The following is a 19,131-nucleotide window of genomic DNA, read 5'->3' as shown; positions in this document are numbered from 1 at the left end:
TTATCTAATCCTTGCACTTCCCATCCTACCTGGATTTTGGAAGTGGGGAGTTTAGTAGCAGAGGAGGGCAGTTCTGCAGCAGGAAATGTGCATCCAGAGGAGGATGCCCTGCTGATGCCTCTCTGAAGGTAAAGGAGCTCGCTGCACTTTTTCCTGTGGCCCAGCAGTGTTTCTTACCAATATCTGTTGACTCCTGTGGGTTATTAGGATTCAGATCTTCTGATCCTAATGGTGTTCTGATGCCTACCTGTTACACACTGATCTCAGTCACACTGTCACTGACCATCCCTGACCTGACACTGGCCATCCCTCCTGGCACTGATCCACCAGTGTCACTTGTGCTTCTGGCACAGAGCAGCCTGACAAAGCAGCTGAACCTGAAGAGATAATTGGTCTCACCTCTACACGTACAGCAGGAGAGGTGGCAGTTTCTGTTTGCAAGGGTCATGCTGAGGTGGTTGTTTTCCAGCTGAAGAGGTAACCCTGTGTATTTGTGCCCTGCTGGATACATGGAGCCCATCATTCAATATAAAGGATCCTTCTGGATTGCTGCGAGCCTCTTCACCTGTGCTGCCTGGCTCCAGCTGAGCCTGGCAGGGACATGCTGCTTTTGCTGAAGTGGTCCTTCAGTTGCTGTTCCAACTGAGTTTAAGTTGTTCTGAGCTTGGCTTGTGCCTAAGCACTCAGGGTGAAGAAGATCTTACTCCCTGGAGTTGAGAGGTGTTATTCCCCAGCACATCCCTTGTTCAAGCTTGCTTTCTTTCTCCATGATAGGTTGTGTCATTACATTTCCACTGGGTATAGGTTGTATTTATCTGACTTTAATTTGTATATTATTTATTATGTCTTGTAGCAATTGGACTTTGACAGTTCTATCTTTCAGTTGATAGGAAAGGAGATAAGTAACTGGAATAATCTTGGCAGGCAGTTCTGTTTTCCTTCCAAGTGCAGTGCTTGTGCTGTACCTTAGGACTTCAGTGGGACTTGAGGGTGCTATTTCTGACACCTTCCTGGGCTCTGTGTCCAGCTGCACATAATCAGTTCTGAAGGTTTCCTTGCAAACAGTAATGCTGGATCTACTGGAAGAGTGTGGCTGTTCAGTCCAGCCAAGAAGCTGGGACAGGACCAGAATAAGTGTTTAGAAAAGAGTAGAAACGCCTTGTAGAAAAAACAAATGTGCTTCTTAATTTAAAACAAATGCTCATGGAATTTAATCTTTTGAAGTTTTTCATCCCCTTGAAGGCCGTGGATAAAATCTTGACTGGAATTGTGACAAGGTGATGCTGTGACAGCACTGCCACTTCATGTGAAGGGTCTTGGTGAGCCCATCAGAAGGGGCTTTAAACCTCTCTGTATTGTTAATACATGTTTTGTATGGAGGGAGGACATGTTAGGAGATGGAATTTCCAAATTGCCTTCTGTCTATTTCCATCCATCTCCAGCTCTTCCCAATGACCTCTACTCCCACATAGTCCCTGCTTGGGGTTCCTATTCCATTTTGTTACACATGTGGTGGAAAGTACTAAAATGCATTTATTTTGATAATATACTTTTCAAGTAATTCTTTGATTTTTTTTTTAAGCTCCTAAAAGACGCAGACCTGCTCGCTCAATATTCGATGGCTTTCGGGATTTTCAGACAGAAACCAGTAAGTGTCTACAGATCAGTAAGCCTGATATTTTATTTTATTACTTTTAATGCAAATAAGATGGAGAAATCTTTCCTGTTGTAGGGTAGGACAGCTTTTAGTTGCTGAAACATTTTTAAATTGCCAATTGTGTAGCAGGGTACGTTATTAAAAGTATAGAATCATAGAATGATGATTATCACAGTATATTCTGTCTGCTTTGGTGTTGCTAACTCTCAAAAAAACACCTTTTCTGCTCCAGAGGGAGCTGAAAAGGGGGAAGAATCCTAACACCCAAGTTGAAATTAAATTTATCCACTGGATATTTTTCTTGCTTAGGCAGTGGGCATTCTGGCACTTGAATTACATTGGAGTAGCCCTGAGGCTTCTTCCTTGGGCACGAGGTTCTTGTGGCTTTAATTGCTGTTTGCCCTTGGCTGTTCATGCACAGAATCTCCAGATGCCAAAGCACTGGCTGTTGTTTCATCCAGGCAGTGTCAAAGAATGTGATTCTGTGACAGCACACCAGGTGTTTCACATCTGCGTTATGGCTGTCGTGCTGATGTTGCTGGAGTGTTCCTGAGGTGTAACCACAGAATCAGTAAAGTTGGAAAAGTCTTCTGAGACTGAGTCCAACTGTTTTCCCAGCGCTGCCAGGGTCACCACTGCCCCATGTCCCCAGGTGCCACATCCACATGTCTGTTAAATCCCTGCAGGGTTGGTGACTCCACTGCTACCTTGGGAAGCTGTGCCAGGGCTGGACAGCCCTTTCCATGAAGAAATTGTCACTAATATCCAATCTCAGCCTCCCCTGAGGCTGTTTCCTCATCCTGTCACTGATTTCTGGGGTCCATCGACCATGTTCTCACACAGTGTGGGGTTGGCTGCCAAACTGAAAATAGGTGTTGATAGTTACTTTCTTTCCCCTTTTCCAGTAATAATGAACACAACAAGTATTGGAATCACTGGCAGCTTTAGAAGTGAAAATGCTCCATGTACAGAATCAATACCCTTAAATTTTTTCTCACCATCTTCCAGGCCTGGACTAGCAGAGGGTGTTCCAGCCCATAGCAGGAGGGGGTGCAACTGGCTGATCTTTAGGCTCTCTTCTAAACCAAACCACCCTGTGATTCCACTCTTAAGACATTTAGAGATGCCCAACATGTTAGAGATACACTCAGAAGGATTTGTGGTGAAACTTTATCGTGCTTTTTGGCAGAACTTGACAGGTGGGCGTCACTGTCTGGCTGCCTCTGGAAAAGCAGCCCTGGCCATGAAATTCCAGATTATCTCCTGGATCCTAGGGCTGCTCCACAGGGATGCTTTATTCCCTGTGTGTCTGCTGAAGCATAGTTTTTATGCTTTGGCCCATTGACAGCTCCTTCCACACTGGAAAATTTCTGGCCATGGGATAGTTATTGCCCATTTCAGCTGACCTGGTTCCATAAAACACATCATGTATCTGCTGTGATTTACCTTTATTGTCCAGGGTCCTGTCTGAGTAAGAAATATGTTCCGTATTATTTCAGATGGAATTGATACTCTTTAAAAGAAACATCCAAAGAGATTTTTCCACGTAAACAAAAACTGTTTCTTTCTTTTCTGTGGGATTGCCCCACAGCAAACTAATGGAAACACTACAATAGAAATACTACTTTTAAAAGTTGTATTGCTACAATCTTGTGGGAACCCAGGACATCCCTCTGGCTGCCCTGGCTGTCTCAAGATCCTGGCAGTGGGCTCGGCGACCTTGGCATGAAGTCAAAAAAACCACCAGATCACTGAGACAATCTAGTTCAGTTTCCCATTTAAAAGCATCACTGGGGACAAGTAATGGCTTTTTTTGTGCTCCTTTGTTTTCAAATATTAGTGTGTGACCCCTCAGGTTTATTAAGGTGTTGTTTAAAAGTGAAAGCACACAAGAAAGCTGAGGCAGGGAGGTTCTGCCCTTACACACCAGCTAATCTTGTTCAGTGGGGTCTAACCCTGGGGCTCTCTGTAAGGGGTATCCTGGGATTTGCACTCACTAGCTGCCCTAGCCCTGTTCTCCCCAAACCTCCTGGGAGCTCGAGAGAATTTCACCCCAGAAGCTGTGTGTTTGAGCATTTAGGCAGTAATAAATGCCCATTGTGAGAATGTGTGGTCTAATTCCACTCCCTTTCCTCGTGGGGCTGTGCAGTCCGGCAGGAGCAGGAGCTCCGGAACGGAGGGGCCGTGGACAAGAAGCTGACGACGCTGGCAGATCTCTTCAGACCTCCCATTGACCTGATGCACAAAGGCAGCTTTGAAACGGTGAGGGCTCACATTTGGGTGCAGATTCTTGCAGAGGGGAGGGTGTCAGGATGGATCCATGGCTGGACAATCAGGGGGTTGGAAAAGACTGGGCAGTGATAAATATTTGATGGACTGCGTATAGGAATGTTGGTGATATATGGAAGGACTTCACTGATGATGGTGTCACTTGGAATGGGCCCATAAGGATAATTGAGTCCAACTCCTCACCATGCAGACCACATTGTTTTATGTTTCAATACCAGTGTGGCAAATCTCATGTGGTGAAAGATTTCAGTGAGCAAGGAAGGCTGGTCAGAATGGGAAAATTGCATCCCTTGAACTGTCTCCATAGAAGATACAGAAAAAGCTGGAGTAAGATTGCTTTGCGTAGGTGAGGGAGGACTTTGCAAGGGGCAGTGTGGTTTGCAGCACAGCCCTGCTGAGAAGCTCAAGTGGAGCTAACATGGCTGAGTGGCTTTTGACACCTGAGTGAGTAGAAGTATTTGAATGCAATTTTGCCATCAAGCCACAACTTCATTGTCAGTGTAGCTGTTGTTCTATAAAATCACAGTGGTTCTCTTTTACTTCTGGTGGTGCTAGGGAAAGTATCCCAGAGATACAGGACACTGTCAGCTTTAAACAGTCTCAGGTGTCACCTTTCCTGACTGTGTAAGCATGTGTGGATCTATTCCTAAGTTGTTATGATGTGGATCAATAACTTAACTAATGATTAGAGAACATGCAGATTGGTATATATTTTTAATTTTTGAGTCCTTAATTTTCAGATATTTTTCAGAAATTCCAGTTACTACTGAACTTTCTCTTGGTCATCTTTGATGAGATGGATGATGGAGATGATCATTATTTTTACTGCATGAGAATGCAAAGTAATGATTAAATGGTTCAGTACAGATGTTGAAGAACCCACTGCACAGGCCTGCACTTAACAAAACTATACCTTGTTTTCACAAGTGCCTTGACTGCACAAATACAAGAGCACTGCTGGAGAACTTTTGGTGGAACACTGTGCCTTTATGGAGTCTCCAGCTCTCATCCCATTACCCTCATCTCTCTTTTATGCTTCCCAAATCACCCGGGATCAGTTGCCTTGTCACTAATTCCTGTGTTCTGAGGGTGCCCTCCACAATCTCCTTAACAGCATTGCAGCTGTGAGAGGATGCTGGCAGAGAGCAGCAGTGTCCACCTTGGGAAGGAGTTGCAGTGGGAGCAGAGGAGCAGCCTGAAGCAGGGTTTACTTCAAAAGACATGTGTCAGGTGTTCCAGCTGATGATGTTTGCTGGGCCTGGGGTCCAGAGCTGTTGGTGAAACCAGCAAATGTGTGGTTAAAGGCACCAGTAAGGGGAATTCACATGGCAACAACCAGTGCTGCTGCAGGAGCAGTCAGCAAGTGCCTTCTGAGCTCTGCTGTGGAGTTTGAGGTGGGGGCTTGTCTCGCCTTGGGTCTTGCTGGAAACATGTGAAGGCTTCAGCAGTGCTGATCTGTCACAGTCAGAAGTGTCAGAGAGTGAAATAACTGATGGATTTGTTTGTCCTAAAGTTTCTGCATTCTTATTCAGTCTTGAAAGGTCATTTTAAAAAGGGGTGGGCTGGGGTTGGGGAAGGGGTTTGTATATACTCACATTGCCCTGTTCTGTGCAGTACCTGCACTCAAAGACCTGTATACTTTCTGGTGTTGGCACTCACCTTGCTTTGTTCTTGTACAGTTCCTTGTGCCGTGGGATACCTTCATTTCAGACCGATCCTCCTCAACTTCATTGCAATATAACTCTCCACACCTTCTCACAGTGTTGACCATTTCCCTTTGCATTTTACCTTTTCTGACTGCAAACTGTTCTACTGCTTCAGCCTGGGACAGTGTAGGGCCTCAGTGACTACAGTCTCCCAAAATTCATCTCTAGCAAGCTGCTCTTGGCTTCTCCCTTCTCTGTATGCTGAGATAAATGGATATAAATCATATGATAAACCAGAGCTGCTCATCACATTCCAGAGTATCAAAGATTAAATCCTGTCATTGTGATGCTCTTGTAGTTAAGCTTTGATCTAAGTGGGGTTTTCTTTCCAGGGTTGGTGTGTGGTGTGTTCAGCCTCTGGAGGGTGTGCAGGAACACTCTGCCAGGGTTGAGCCATGCACATTTATCAGAGAGCCATTTAGGATTTAGGGCTTTGTTGGCAGGAGTGGTGACATCTGGCATTATGGATCTTCGTTGCTCATCAGCTGTTGCTGCTCTTTGGGTACTTTAAGGTTGGATTTGATAGTAAGTACATGTATTTATCTTCAGTTTTCCCCTAGAAACCTCACTTTTCTTGAGTAACCAGGAAGCTTTGTTACCACCAGCTTTAGGAATAGGTGTGGATAACGTCATGGCAGAAAAATTTTCGAGTGTTGAATGACATTGTTTGGTTTTTTTTTACCTGCTGTATATGAAAAAGCATTGTGCTCCACATGCAGAACAGCTTATGATCACTGTACTTGTAAAGTTCAGTGTGTGACTGACTAAACTAGAGTTCTCCCATTAATGTGGAATCTATTAGGAATGAATCACTCAAGTAAAATAAATAAATTGCACACCAAACATGTCTGTTAGAGAGGCGTGTGGTTTTGCTCTCATCTCAGGCTGCTTTCAAGAATTGTAGGGTGTTCTCTCTCTATATGCCTGTGATGTGAGAGATGATTGAACTTGAGGGGGACACACCAAATTGACTTAGCTTGCACTTCTTGTGGGCAGAGATGGTTCTGGTGTGTGCAGTTCTGTGCTTAACACTCAGCAGGGTTCCAGTGAAGTGACTGAGTGTCACATTGCTGAGTTTCAAGTCTGTCTATATGATTTCTTTTTCCTATTTAACAATAACCTTTTTTAGCTGCTCCCTACTTTACAGCTGAGACTGAGGGGGTTTTTGTTTCTACTTAAAAAGCAGCAATCATTTGGAAGCTGACCTGGTCACTGTATTCAAATGGAGCAATTACCTGTGCAGAAGGTGCCTCTGGCCTGGTTTGGGTGAGCACAGCTGCAGTACAGTTGTGGCTCAGGAATGGCTGGGTGCTGAGAGGATCTATTCCCTGCCCCAGGTAGGAAGGAGAAGTATGGCCCAAATAGGAGATTTCTTGTTTGATAATGTCCTGCTCTGACTCTCTGTCAGCTGTTATCTTCCCCACTGAGTCACACAAATGTCCAGAGAATCACAAGGTCCTGGTCCACTTCCTTCTTCTCTCTGCTGCCTTGAAAGGATTGCTTTTCAACAAAACTGAGCCAGCAGGAACCACCCCAACATTTCTAAACCATACATGTTCAGAGAAGTCAAATGAGAGGAAAATTTATTTTTAGTAGTGCAAGATCCAGAGTTACACAGGGAGATCCAGCACTGAGCATAAACCAAGACTTGTCTCACAGATTGTCTCACCAGGCTGCTGGTTTGCTGCCCTAAATTGTAATGGTGAAATATGTGACTGGGCAGAAAGGGTAAAGGCACACTTAGGGCAGATGGGATTGGTTTGGGTTGGTTTTTGCATCTGAGCTTCACTGGCTCTGCTCTCAAAGAGTGGCTGCCCTGTACTGCCCTGTCTGTGGGCTCTGTGAGTGCCTGCCACTGGCCTTTATACCTCAAAGGAGGAGGGGAATGGGGAGGCACTTGGTGTTGGAAACAGAGGACCTAAATCCATCAGATCCCAGCTTTTGGGATACACAAGCCAGCTCTTGAGCCTTCCGTTGTTGCCTTGTCACTTACCAAAATGACCCTAATATAATCTCCAAATCTGCAGTGTTTCTTTTTCTTACACTGTTGTCCTTCCACGCCCTCAGAAGAATCCCTTGAGCTGTGTAGGAAAAAGCAGCAGTTTAACTGTGTCTTTTTAAGTGTTAAATCCAAACCTTGTTTTTAGAAAGAAGTTAAAAGTAGTTTCAAAAGCTCTGCCTGTTCTGCAGGTGAAAGCTTAGTTTTGTAGATTTTCTTTGTGGAATTTCCTGCTTGCATCCTTCCAAGGCTCTCAGCTGGACAGAGGAAAGGTAGAACCAGAGGTTTTCATTAACATTACAAGATACACAGAGTGAGGGTAGAAGAATGAGATGCACTTTCCAGCTTTCTAATTACAGGGGTTTTTTTGAGTGTTCTTTTATCAGACTGCCTGAGAACATAGGACTAAGGCAATCCAATTGACTTAAATAACATAAAAATTTTTGTTCCCTTTAAACTTGGGCACTGCCTCTAGGTCTCATCTCATACTAGTTTCTTAGAACTACTTCTCAAAATGCAGTTAGTTCAAAACAAGTCCTTTAAATAAAAGCATGACAATTATATTTAAGACCCTTGTCTATTACCTGGGAGTCACCTTCCCCATTTTTTTCACCTGGTGGGAATAGGACTATTCCATGCTTCTACCTTCTTTTTTTTTTTTCCTTTGAGTAATACAGAAGCTGCCTCTGCAGGGCACTTGGCCACACAGACTGATTTTGTAGGCTGAGATTCTTGCCTTGGTGAAGCTGAGTGTGTGGGGTTCACATGTCTGTCTGTCACACAGTGACAGGACAGGCAGACTGTTCCAAACTACACTGGCTAAAATTGATTTCAAAAGTAAAAACTTCAGTCTGGGGAACAAAGTAGTGCCCAAACAGCAAAATCTTGCATAACATCCTGATTCCCCAGAATTTTTTTATCCTTTGAATTCCTTAACAGTAGATTACCAGCAGGATGGTGAGCATAACTTTTAAATTTTTTTTTAAAGCAAAGAGAGTTCCTATACCAGTTCCAGTCTTTCCAGGTGGTAAGAGCATTCCTGCTGTTGATCTAGCCCTCTTTTTTTCAACAGGTATGACAGTTCAGCGATCAGAATTACATTCTTGATCAAACTCCTACCATTAACTTGCAACCAGGCAATCAGACAGTGCCAGCTTTGTGACTCAAACCAGTAAGATTTTTTCCTGCGCCTTCCTGTCTCCCTCTCCACTTGCAGTCTGGATAAGCAGCATTAAAAAAGGATGCCTAATTGGGCAGTTGGACAGTCACAGAGTAACTCAAAACTCGGAGAGAAAAAGAAAACACACAGAGAAGGGGTCCTGTTGAATCAATGCAAGTCCTCTGTCAATTATGCAACCTACTTAACTAGATGGTCCACGGGTTTATCTTTAGACTGAGCAGGTCTTTGTTGTCAGATCAGTGGGACTGACTACACTTTTCCCTGAATAAATACTTAATTCAGCATTGCCATGTGTGTCCCCCCTCTGAGTTGCTTTTCCCACCCTGTGCTTGGCTTGTTGAAATCCAGCAGCTCTGTTCATCGATGTGATTCTGTAATTCAACCAGGCTCATTTAAAGCAGATCCTTCAGCCCTGCCTTCTGTTTTGTGGGTGCCTTTTCACTAGCTCTGTCCATCCTCCTCACTGTGAAGGGGTTTGGTGGAAGGCCTGGCCGTGGTAGAAGCCATCTCTGATCATTGCTGGCATCGGTGCTGTCTGGCCCTTCAGCCTGATCTAACCAAGCTTTTCCTTCTGCTTCCAGGCCAAGGAGTGTGGTCAGATGCAGAACAAGTGGCTCATGATAAACATTCAGAACGTGCAAGATTTTGCCTGCCAGTGCCTCAACCGTGATGTGTGGAGCAACGAGGCTGTGAAGAACATCATCCGGGACCACTTCATTTTTTGGCAGGTGAGAAATTGCCTGGAGAGGGATGTGTGGCTAACTTGGTGTCTTGGTAAATGGGACAGTGGGAAAAAATTGGAATTATTTGGAAAAGATGGGATTCTCCTGGTGAACCTGCAGAAAAAGTGTGTTTCATGGAGTGTATGTAGCTTATGGATGGGGATGGAATTCATGGATATGCATTTGAAGGCATAAACTGCCTTTCACTTGTGCAATCAAGATGTTACCTCACGTAGTTTCTAATACATGGAGAGCTAGAGGCTTAATTCCAGCTTTTCAGAGTTACTGATAACTGTGTATATACAGTTGCAATTGCAGTTTATACTGTAGAAGAGAGAAAAACTCCATGCATTTTCAAGGTACAGTTTGTTTGTGTTCCCTCTCCAGCCACTAATCTGCCCAATTTTGTAGGTGTACCATGACAGCGAGGAAGGACAGCGGTACATACAGTTTTATAAATTAGCAGACTTTCCTTATGTCTCCATCCTGGATCCCAGGACAGGTAAGACAAGTGGCAGCTGGTTTGCCTGGAGTTATTCCATGGCAAGCACTGACAGTTGTAGTCTGGAATACCTTCCACTGCAGTTTGTGTTACATGTGGCTGAAGAATCTCTTCAGGACCTGAAGGACTGACTCAGTGTGTTCCCAGAGGAACTAAGAGAATGAAACACTCAAAACTTGCAGAAATTTTGTGTATTTGAAGCTTAGAGAGTATTCTGCTTAGAAAGTGAAAATAGTTCCATCTGGTGGAAAAACTCTGAATTCTTTTTTTTAAGTCTTTCAAAAGCTTCTTGAAATCATTTGATGAATAACTACAATATTTGTAATTGCTACATGAATCTGCTTTCTGCTCCTCCCACAGAGTTTTGTGAGGCTCAGCAATGACTTTAAATTGCTTCTTAATTTTGAAATGCCATTTTGGCTTTGAGTTTTTGTTTTGTTTTGCTTGTTTTTTACCTGAGCAATCAAACTTCTCCCTCTCCAGAGCTCCAGCTCTTTCGAAGTTGTTGCTTTTTCTTTTGTATCCAGCAGCTTATTTTATCATCATATAATGCAGCTGCCTGGTTATATAATGTTGGTCTGATCTCCTGTTTTTAGGGACTGAAGTGACAGTGCCTCTGATCAGAGCTGAGACCTCTGTGTGGCTGACTTCAACCACCTAAAAATACATTCATTTTTTAATATTGCAGCTGAAGCTAGAATACTCTTCTTAGCACTTTCCTTCTGGGAACAAATGCTGTTTGCCAAGGGTTAGAATCAATTTGGCAAGAATGGAGAAATGCTTCTTCATAACTCAGTGGTTTGGTTTCAATGCCAGATTCACCATTCTGTGCTTGCATTCCTATAGATTAAAAGAATGGAAATAAACTGTCTGTATCCATGTCTGTCCCTTTTCAAGGGGGTGGAAGGAGGAAGCTCCATAATTATCAGGTGGTAGCCTGTGGGAAGCTGCAGTTCCTCAAACAGGGACTCCTGCAGCAGTGAGTTGGTGTGTTTGACCACTAAACTGCAGCGTTTTGCTGAAATTTTGTTTGATGCCACCTTTTGTTCCCTAGGCCAGAAGCTCGTGGAGTGGCACCAGTTAGATGTGACTTCTTTCTTGGACCAAGTGACGGGGTTCCTGAGCGAGCACGGCCAGCTGGACGGCCACTCCAGCAGCCCTCCCCAGAAATGCTCCCGCTCAGTAAGTGTGAGGCTCCTTGGGAGACAGCCTGCAGGAGCTGAGGTGCAGCACTCTGACCTGTGCTTGTCAAGCTCTCCTGATTTCCCAGACAGACTCCAGGAGTTAGTGCTGGGGCATGCAGAAACACAGTGTGCCAGGGAATGCCTTCTCCCAGGGTCATTGTTTGTGCTTTTGGCGCTTGGTTTGGATTTAGCAGCCAGAGTGTGAAAGGAATATTGATTACTCCATGCAGAACTCCAAGGAGAAGCTATTAAGTAATCACAGCATGCCTAGCTTTCCCTGCTGTGCATTCCTGACAGGCTTCCCTTCTGGAAGACTGATGTCCTTTTTGTTTTCAGGAGATGTTTGAAGGCAGTTGTGATGTACGTGTTGTCTGCATCCCACAGGAGAGTCTCATCGATGCCAGTGAGGACAGCCAGCTGGAAGCTGCCATCAGAGCCTCGCTCCAGGAGACACATTTTGATTCCTCACAGGCCAAGCAGGAGAGCCGGTCAGATGAGGAGTCGGAGTCGGAGCTTTTTTCTGGAAGTGAAGAGTTTATTTCTGTTTGTGGATCTGAGGAGGAGGAGGAGTCGGAGATTCCAGCCAAGCTGAGGAAGTCTCCACACAAAGACTTGGGGTATAAAAAAGAGGAGAGCCGGAGGCCTCAGCCTGAGCCCTCTGCAAGGACTGAGCCTGGAACAACATCAAACCACAGAGTCCTGCCCTGCATCGATGCGGGGGCACTGGAGGAGTCACCTGACAAGCCTGAAAGTACCTTCCGGGGCCTGGACGTGAATGGTAAGTGCCCAGTTTTTATTGCTTTTGTTGTGGCTTTTTTGCCTGAAGCTGTTCATAGGCTGCCAAGCCTGGTTTCATCCCTTCTTTTAAAAATGCCTTCTGATTTCCTCCCTCCTTGCCAGCAGACGTGTGAGTGATTCACCAGCAGTGCCCCAGCCTGCAGAGTCCTCTGGGTTCCCTTACTCGGGTCTTGCCCAGGAGTAAAGTCCACTCTGGTGTAACACAGGTGCAGTGTGCTCTGGCCACACTGCCTGGGGTCAGTCACTGCTGCTTTGGAAGAGTCTTGAGCCTGATGTTTGTATTTTCAGCATTATGGTAGAAATTTATCTCCACAGGCTGGAACCTTGTGTTTGTCTCCAGTCCCTCACCCTGCTGTGCTGTCCCACCTAAAATCTACCACAGGCCTCAACTCAGCTGCCCTGGTACTAACTTGTGATAATTTTATTTGTGTAGGACCAAAGGCACAGCTGATGCTGAGGTATCCAGATGGAAAGAGGGAACAAGTTTCACTGCCTGAACAAGCTAAACTTCTGGTGAGTGGACTTGATGGGAATCCTTGTCTGAGTAGAAGAAAGATAAAACTGGAGAATTTCAACGTGCCTGGGGGACACCGTTGAAATCTGATCTAGTGGGAGAGGTGTATCCAGGGGGTGCTTGCACTGTGTTCCATGTCATTCCTCTGGTAACTGTTGGCTCTGTGTGTCTCCACTGCAGCTTGGGTTTTCTGTACACTCCAGTGTCTTTCTCAATCCCCACACTGCTCATTTCCATTATAAAATTACTCTAAATGGCTTTTGCATTAATCGTTAATTACCATTAAATGCTCTCAGCTTTCTCATTTCTGGGGCTTTGTTTCTAAAAGTAGTTGGTTCCCATGGTAAAATCAAAGGCAAAACTCCTCATTCTCCATCTCTCCCATCAAACTTCCACCCTTCATTCTGGACATGGGTGTTAGAGCAGACTGGAGGAAGTTCTCCCAAAACAGATGTGTTACAGAGTGTGGTGGTTTTGCATGGGAGGTAGAATTTTGGTCAATTACTGTGCCTCAGGTGTGTGTCTCAACTGTGCTTTGGGCTCCTTACCTTGGAGAAGTCCATGTGAATGGCATTTCCATCAAAATTCTCCAGGTGCTTACCTGGGAGCAGAGTGTAAAAAGTTGCTGTGGTCCTGTTTGCCATGAGTTTTCAGGAAACAGTGGCCAGTTAAGCTCATTTAAATGTAATCAATCTAACAGCTGAAGTCATAGGGAAGGCAACAGCACACCTCATCAGAAGGATTTTGTGTAGATTTGGGAGAAATTGTCCTATCTCTTACAAAGACTGGGGCTATTGCCTAGCCAGCAACTCTAGGAATGTACAGTATCCTCAGCTCATGTTCTCATCCTTGACTTTCCTGCTTGAAAATAAAAGGAAAAAAGAGCTTGACTGCCTTTTGAATGCAGCTTGTTAAGTAAATTTGCATGTATTATTAAATATGTAGCACTTTTGAATACTTAAACAATTCATGTAGGCAGTACAAAACTGCAATATTGAAATAAATCCTGACTTTTGGTTTGGCACCTTTTATGGACTGTGAGAGTAAAAGGAAAATTATCTCAGCATATGATTTCTCTTCTGCTCTACTGTCAGCAGAGAAATTTAGCTGAGTCAAGGTTTGTGGGTAAAGACATCTTTTGGTTGCAGAGCTGAACAAGCAGCCTTTGTGCTCATCTCATGTGATCTTCTGGAGCCTTTCAGTCAGATCCAGATTGAGTCTCAGGTGCTTCTTTGTGAGCATCATTTCCATGCTGTTTTTTTTCAGCCTTTAGTTGCTTGCATTTTAAAGCTGTCCAGAACTAGCAAAAGAAATTGCTTAAGGAGACAGCTGCACTTCAGGAGTTTCAATTGATGACACTCCCCAATACTGGTTTTTAAAATGTTTTCTTTTTAATCATTGTGCTGTTATTGACAAAGCACTGGCTTCCTTACACACATTATTTCCAAGGTGATGCTCTTTCTTCCCTTCAAGCAAAAAAAAAGAAGAAAAAACTTTAAAAGGCAACACTTTTTAAAGGAAAACAGGATTTTTTTCCCCATTCTGACTTCTGTGACACTGGTTTGCCTTCCTTTCTCCCCAGGCTCTTGTGAAACACGTCCAGTCCAAAGGATACCCCAACGAGCGCTTTGAACTGCTCACCAACTTCCCTCGGAGGAAACTCTCCCACCTGGACTATGAGATCACGTTACAGGAGGCAGGCCTGTGTCCTCAAGAGACTGTCTTTGTGCAGGAAAGGAATTAGCACTGTGGCCTGAGCTCTCCCAGCCTTCCTCCCTCTCCTCTTTGCCCGGGACAGGAGTCGTTAAATATGCAGTTAAGGGTCGTGGGATTGCAGTGCTGGAATCAGGCAGCTGACTGGCCCTTCCTTCTCCCTCCTCCTCTCTCTCCCTCCCTTCTCCCTCTCTAGTGACCAAATGAGAGTGCTCAGAGTTTTATTTTCTTCCTCAGCTGCAGAGAGCATTGGGAAGAACATCTTTCCTCTGCTTTCCTGGAATAAAGTAAAACAGTGATCTGTGTATCCAGCATGCTGGAGCTTGGAGTGGCCATAATACACAAACCCTTCTCGCTGCTATTCTTAAATCTGTTTTGTTTAATTTATTTTTGAAGAGTGTGTGATGAGGCACGGAGGCACCTCTCTGTAAGGAGAGGGCATAACCTTCAGGACAGTCTTTCTTTTGTTTGGATTCCCTACACAAAAGGTCTCCATTAACCTTCCAGCCTTCTCTTATCCAACACTCTGGTTTTGGAAAGGAGTTGGGTTGAGCCGTGGTAAAATGCTCTGCTCCACCTAATTCAAAAGCTTCTGGATTGCCTGCCTGTTTTCCTCCTGCTTTAAATTGCCAGTGGACATAGTAAAAAAGCCAGGCAACCCCCCAGAAATCCAACTGTGCTCCATATGGGATTGACTGCTTGGCCCAGAGGGAAAGCTGTGAGTTCAGTGCTGGAGCAGAACCAGCTCCTTGGTGGGGGTGGGTGGGTTATCCATGTTCCCTTCCCAGCATCCTCAAAGTGTTTCCTTACTTGCTCTCAGGATTTTGCAAATAACAAAGGTACTGTAAAGGTTTTGGATTCCCTGAAAACACCTGCCACAGACACCTGATAGTCAGTTGGCTTTTTCCCTTGGCACAGTGGTTGGTTTTTCTAGGATTGAATGGCTTTACAGGGGTTTTACAGCACTGACAGCATTGAGCATCAATTAATGCTTCATAAAACACTTCCCAGCCAGGTGACTTGAATTCCCTGGGGTGATTTGTGTTCTGTTTCTGTGTTCATCTGTTGTCACTTACCTCTAAATTTGGAGGGCTGCATGGAAAACTGCTCCTTGGTGCAGGCTTTGCTTTCAGCTCTGGAAGCTGGCACCACAGGTCAGTGCCCTGATTTTCCTCCAGTGTCTTCTCTGGACATGGAGCTCTTGGTCAGTTGGTGTTTCAGCAGATGTTCCAGTGGGACAGGAGTTAACTGGCACAGCATGATGTGGTGGATTTGTGTATTTACAACTAAAAATTCAGTTTATCATGGTCTTCAATCACTGAGGAGAAAGGCATGTGGGACCTGGCATAACTGCTGACTTTTTCTGCCTCTCTCAGATGATTGTCTTTGTTAAAGACTTTAGTAGTCAGAAATTTACATATTTCATTTTTTTCAAGATATTTTGCCTTTGATTTCATACTGGCATCTATACTTTGGAACCTTTTAATGCAAGAAATCACAGAAAATGTCTGGCATTCCCCATGAAAACTTCAGCTCACAGCTGTCTCCTGCTCCTAATTGAAGTTTGACATGGAATCATGCAGTTGTAGAAGTTGATTTCCCTTTCTGCTGCAGGATGTAGTGTCAGGAAAGCAGAGTCTCATCTCAGTTTCCTGATCAGTGGTTGATGGGACACCAGATGTCATCTTTGGTTTGTAAAGACCCCCAAGTGTGGAGGCTGCTCCCAGCTTGGGGAGGTGAGTGGGGGGGTCTTGTGTTTGGCCTGTGAAGGAGCAGTGCCACTTCTAGACTGAAGGATCCTTTAGTTCCTGGATATCCAGATCTCTAACTCACATTTCCATGTAGACCTAAAGCTTCCTGAAGCAGCTCCAGCTGTCTGGTTGGAATGTGGTTTATTAGGTGTGGTTTATTGGCACCTTCTCTCCCCTGGCCCTCCAGGGCCTGCTCCTGTCTATGGAGCTGGGCTGAACTCTGTGGTGAGACCAGGAATTGCTCAGACAGGGGAAAGGAGATAGGGAAATTGAACATTTATACTGAAAATGGCATTTTCTTGTGGTTTCTAGGAGTTTGTTCTGTTCCAGGAAACTGTGATCCTGGGTTGGATTCTTTGTATCTGTCTCACAGTGTGTTTTTTTCTATCGCCTTTCTTTTGCTTTGCTTCAAGAGCAAGAAACAGAGAAAAAAAAAATTAAGGAATACATATCCCTGCATGTGGCTCTTCTCTTTGTTCATTCCTCCTTTCCTTCCCAACCCAAACAAACCCAGTGCCACAAATCAGCTGTGCTTTGGGGCTGAAAGCTGATGAGGAACTGCAGCAGCCAGGATGCAGCCTCTTCAGCTCTCCATCCCTTTGGAGGAATGTGCTTTGCTGGCCTGAGGGGTGTGGTTGAAAACGCAAATCGAATCCTGCCTGGGACAGGACAGCTCCTGGCAGTGAAGGTGATGGGCTGGGCAATGTTTAAAGAGCCTTTAAGCCTAGATGTGAAATCTGAAGCTTACATTGCGTTTGCTGGAAAAAATGTGTTGAATTTGGTTGGGAAATACAATGTTGAGCTGTGAAGGACGAAGGAAACCAATCCTTCAAAAGCTGTGGTTTGTGGCTTCCTGGGGGTATCGCTGGGTCAGGATTTGCATGTGGTGCTGCAGGAGCAGCAGTGCATGTAGGCAATGCAGGTTTTTCTGACTGGAGAGCTGTCAGGGCTGTCGTGTTTGAAGCTGGAGCTCCTTGCTGCTGCTGGAGATGTTCCCTTGGCCTGTGCTCTTCATCTAACACAGCTTTGTTTTGGGATGTAATGTCCAGTAGTGCCAGTCACATCCAGGATCCTGCAACAGAAGGCAAAACAAGTTCTGGCTTTCCCTGCCAAATGCAGCTGACAAATTTACTTACCACTTCACAGGAGTACAGAAGGATTTTATATCTTTCTGATGCTGCACGCTCTTAAGCTTACAGACTCACTCATTCTCCATTGATGTAAAAAGGACAGGTAGAGCTGGGCCAAACATTTCTGGCCATACTTGTGTTATTGTCTTTAGGCTTGGAACCAAGGTTGAAAGGTGATGTTTATGGTTTCTGACATTCATGGACTGCAGTGCATTGCTTTTCCTGGTAAATCAGGTCAGTTAACACTGTTGATCTTAGAGGAGTGTCCAGGATTTACAGGTAGCCTTGTAAAATACAGTTGTCTGTAAAAAGCATCCAGATGTACCCTTAGTCCCAAGTAGATCTAAACAGGAATTTTCCATCAGCTCTTCCCAGAGCTCCCTGACCTTTTCCTCACTGTTAGGGGAAAGTGACACCTCTTCTTTGTCCAGCTTGTGTTTCACAGGGTCTGTGTCCTCCAGAGCTGATTTGTACACTCAGCTTGCCCTGGCAGGAACTGGGTTTGGTGCAGGTTTTACTAACTCAGCCTCTCTGCTGAAGGGTCTTAAATTCCTGTTCCTGTCAGAGCTCTGAGCTTCTTCACTGGGACTCGAGCAACAAGGGCTAAATTAAAACTAGTTTTCTTCTGGGGGCAGGGCAGCATTTTGAGCTGTTTGTCAGGTAGAAAACACTGCAGAGTTGCTTGAAACATGGTGGTTTTTTGGTAAACCACGTAAAAATGAAATACGACCATAGGGATGTGTTATAGGAATGTCTGTGTGAGTGGGAACATCTGTATCATTTCGGGGCCTCATCACTTCATTGTTATTCATTTTTAGTTTGTACTAAATGTCACCATTTTATTCTGGTTTAATCCCTGTTTAGTGAAGTTGGTAAGACAGGCAGTCTGGTGTTCCAAGAGGAGAAGGGGTGGCAGAGATGTGCTTTAGGTGGGTGAGGGGCAAAGTCGCTCTCAAGGACTGGCTGTGCCTCGTCTGGCTGTTCCCACAGGCTCAAATCCAGCCTCTGCTCTCCCTCACCCTTTCTATTTATTTATTTTCACAAGTGATTTTCTGTAAGTGGAACAGCTCCTGTTTCAAAGACAGAACAAACTGATGCTGAGCCCTGTGCTGGCTGTGCTGCTGGAAGTACCCAGAGGCCTGTGGGGATTTGGAGTGGGTGAGGTTAATGGATGCCCTTTCTGTGCTGACTTTTTTCCCTGTCTCCTTTTGTCCTTGGGATGCTTGGTGTTTGTGCAGTCCCAACAAACAGAGCCATATGTATTTACACACACAGGGCTTCAGGCAGAGACTGCTGCACCTGGCAGTGCCTCGACCTGCCTCGGGTTATCCACTGTGTTCCAAGGGCACCTTGGGAGTGAGCACAGAAATTGAGGATTTGGTCACTGACAGATCACTGGGAGTATCTGCAGTGCAGAGAAAAGTCACTTTGCAACTGCTTGTGAAATGGTGCCCAGATTGAAGGTGTAGAACTGAAACTGTGTGGAGCAGGGGATGAGGTGCTATTTTTATAGACCAGATTTATATGAAGAACATCTGGGTAAAACTCAACTCAGAGACACCAGACTCTAGGACAGATGATTTTTTAAAAATTATGCTGTTTCCTGGAACTGGGGAACATCCAGTTTCTAAGGAACAGCTTTTCACAGTGGTCAGTTTATTCAGTCATGGCAACTTCACATGGAAGGAGGGAGAAGATTAATTTGGAATTTTTCAGCTCACTGTGCTGGGAGGGACCAAACTCAAGGAAACCTCTGATCTATATACACAACTGCTGCATTTTTTATAAATATATGTAAATGTCCTATTGTAATATTTGATCCTGGAAATAAAACCAACTGTTTTCAGTAGCTTTCTTCAACTTTTGGTTTTTTGGGGTTGGGGTTTATTTGTTGCTTTAGTTCTAATGGAAGTCTGTCCCTGTGTTATTTGTGGAGTTCCTGAGTTTTTCCTTCAGGATACTGGGCTAGAAGGATAAGGAGCTGTA

General features: G+C 44.7%; 1 protein-coding gene across 1 annotated transcript in view; it reads left to right on the top strand.

The window, feature by feature from the left end:
• Nucleotides 1-18,994, top strand: part of UBXN7 (UBX domain protein 7) — a 26,589-nt gene extending 7,595 nt beyond the window's left edge. Inside the window, exons 4-11 of the mRNA XM_021545423.3 lie at nt 1,583-1,648; nt 3,807-3,919; nt 9,413-9,559; nt 9,965-10,055; nt 11,110-11,237; nt 11,624-12,017; nt 12,471-12,550; nt 14,134-18,994. Of these exons, the coding sequence (XP_021401098.3) occupies nt 1,583-1,648; nt 3,807-3,919; nt 9,413-9,559; nt 9,965-10,055; nt 11,110-11,237; nt 11,624-12,017; nt 12,471-12,550; nt 14,134-14,295 (1,181 nt within the window). The 3' untranslated portion in view covers nt 14,296-18,994. The remainder of the gene's footprint in view (nt 1-1,582; nt 1,649-3,806; nt 3,920-9,412; nt 9,560-9,964; nt 10,056-11,109; nt 11,238-11,623; nt 12,018-12,470; nt 12,551-14,133) is intronic.
• The last annotated feature ends 137 nt before the right edge of the window (nt 18,995-19,131 follow it).

This window comes from Lonchura striata, chromosome 9 (genome assembly GCF_050655825.1).
Source record: "Lonchura striata isolate lonStrDom1 chromosome 9, ASM5065582v1, whole genome shotgun sequence".
NCBI lineage: Eukaryota > Metazoa > Chordata > Aves > Passeriformes > Estrildidae > Lonchura > Lonchura striata.
The sequence above is the reverse complement of the archived record's forward strand: the minus strand, read 5'-3'. Positions and strand labels throughout refer to the sequence as shown.